General features: G+C 44.4%; 1 protein-coding gene across 6 annotated transcripts in view; it reads right to left on the minus strand.

Moving 5' to 3' along the window:
* Positions 1–6: 6 nt before the first annotated feature.
* The window catches only part of LOC107665258 (homer scaffold protein 2), a 23,973-nt gene continuing 23,479 nt past the window's right edge, over positions 7–500 (minus strand). For all 6 annotated transcript variants that reach the window (XM_016456113.1, XM_016456105.1, XM_016456094.1 and 3 more), the window contains one exon: positions 7–216. In XM_016456113.1, coding sequence (XP_016311599.1) covers positions 28–216 — 189 coding nt within the window. In that variant the 3' untranslated portion in view covers positions 7–27. The remainder of the gene's footprint in view (positions 217–500) is intronic.

Below are 500 nucleotides of genomic sequence, written 5' to 3' on the forward strand. Positions count from 1 at the left end.
AGAGAGAGAGAGAGAGAGAGTGTGTGTTCAGTTATCGATGCCCAGTTTAGAAATGCCCTGACAAACTTCATGGAGCTCATCAATCTTCCCGTCCAGAACGTCCATGAACTTCTTGAGCTCGGTCTTCATGTTCTTCTGCTTGTGCTGACTGTCGTCGATCTCGCTCTGCAGGAGCGTCATCTTCTCGCTCAGGTCTCTGCTGGCCGTTTCTGCAGCCTGTAAAACATCAGCATCATCAGTAAACCTCGCAAACAACATGCAGAACTGAAGATTCACTCTGACATGACGAGCATTTATATCATTCTAACAGCATGACTATTCCTGGGGTGAGGTTAAAGTTCAGCGCGGTAAACAGAGACAGTCGTCTAAAGTTCGGCTGGAATGTGAAGCTGAAGAAAATAACACATCTCTAAATACAGCAACATAACGGCTCAGTGTTTGTGTTCGCTTCTATTTACACAATTATGATTTTTCAAGTCAAGTCAAGTCAAGTCTGCTTT

This window comes from Sinocyclocheilus anshuiensis, unplaced genomic scaffold (genome assembly GCF_001515605.1).
Source record: "Sinocyclocheilus anshuiensis isolate Anshui unplaced genomic scaffold, SAMN03320099.WGS_v1.1 scaffold1303, whole genome shotgun sequence".
Classification (NCBI taxonomy): Eukaryota; Metazoa; Chordata; class Actinopteri; order Cypriniformes; family Cyprinidae; genus Sinocyclocheilus; species Sinocyclocheilus anshuiensis.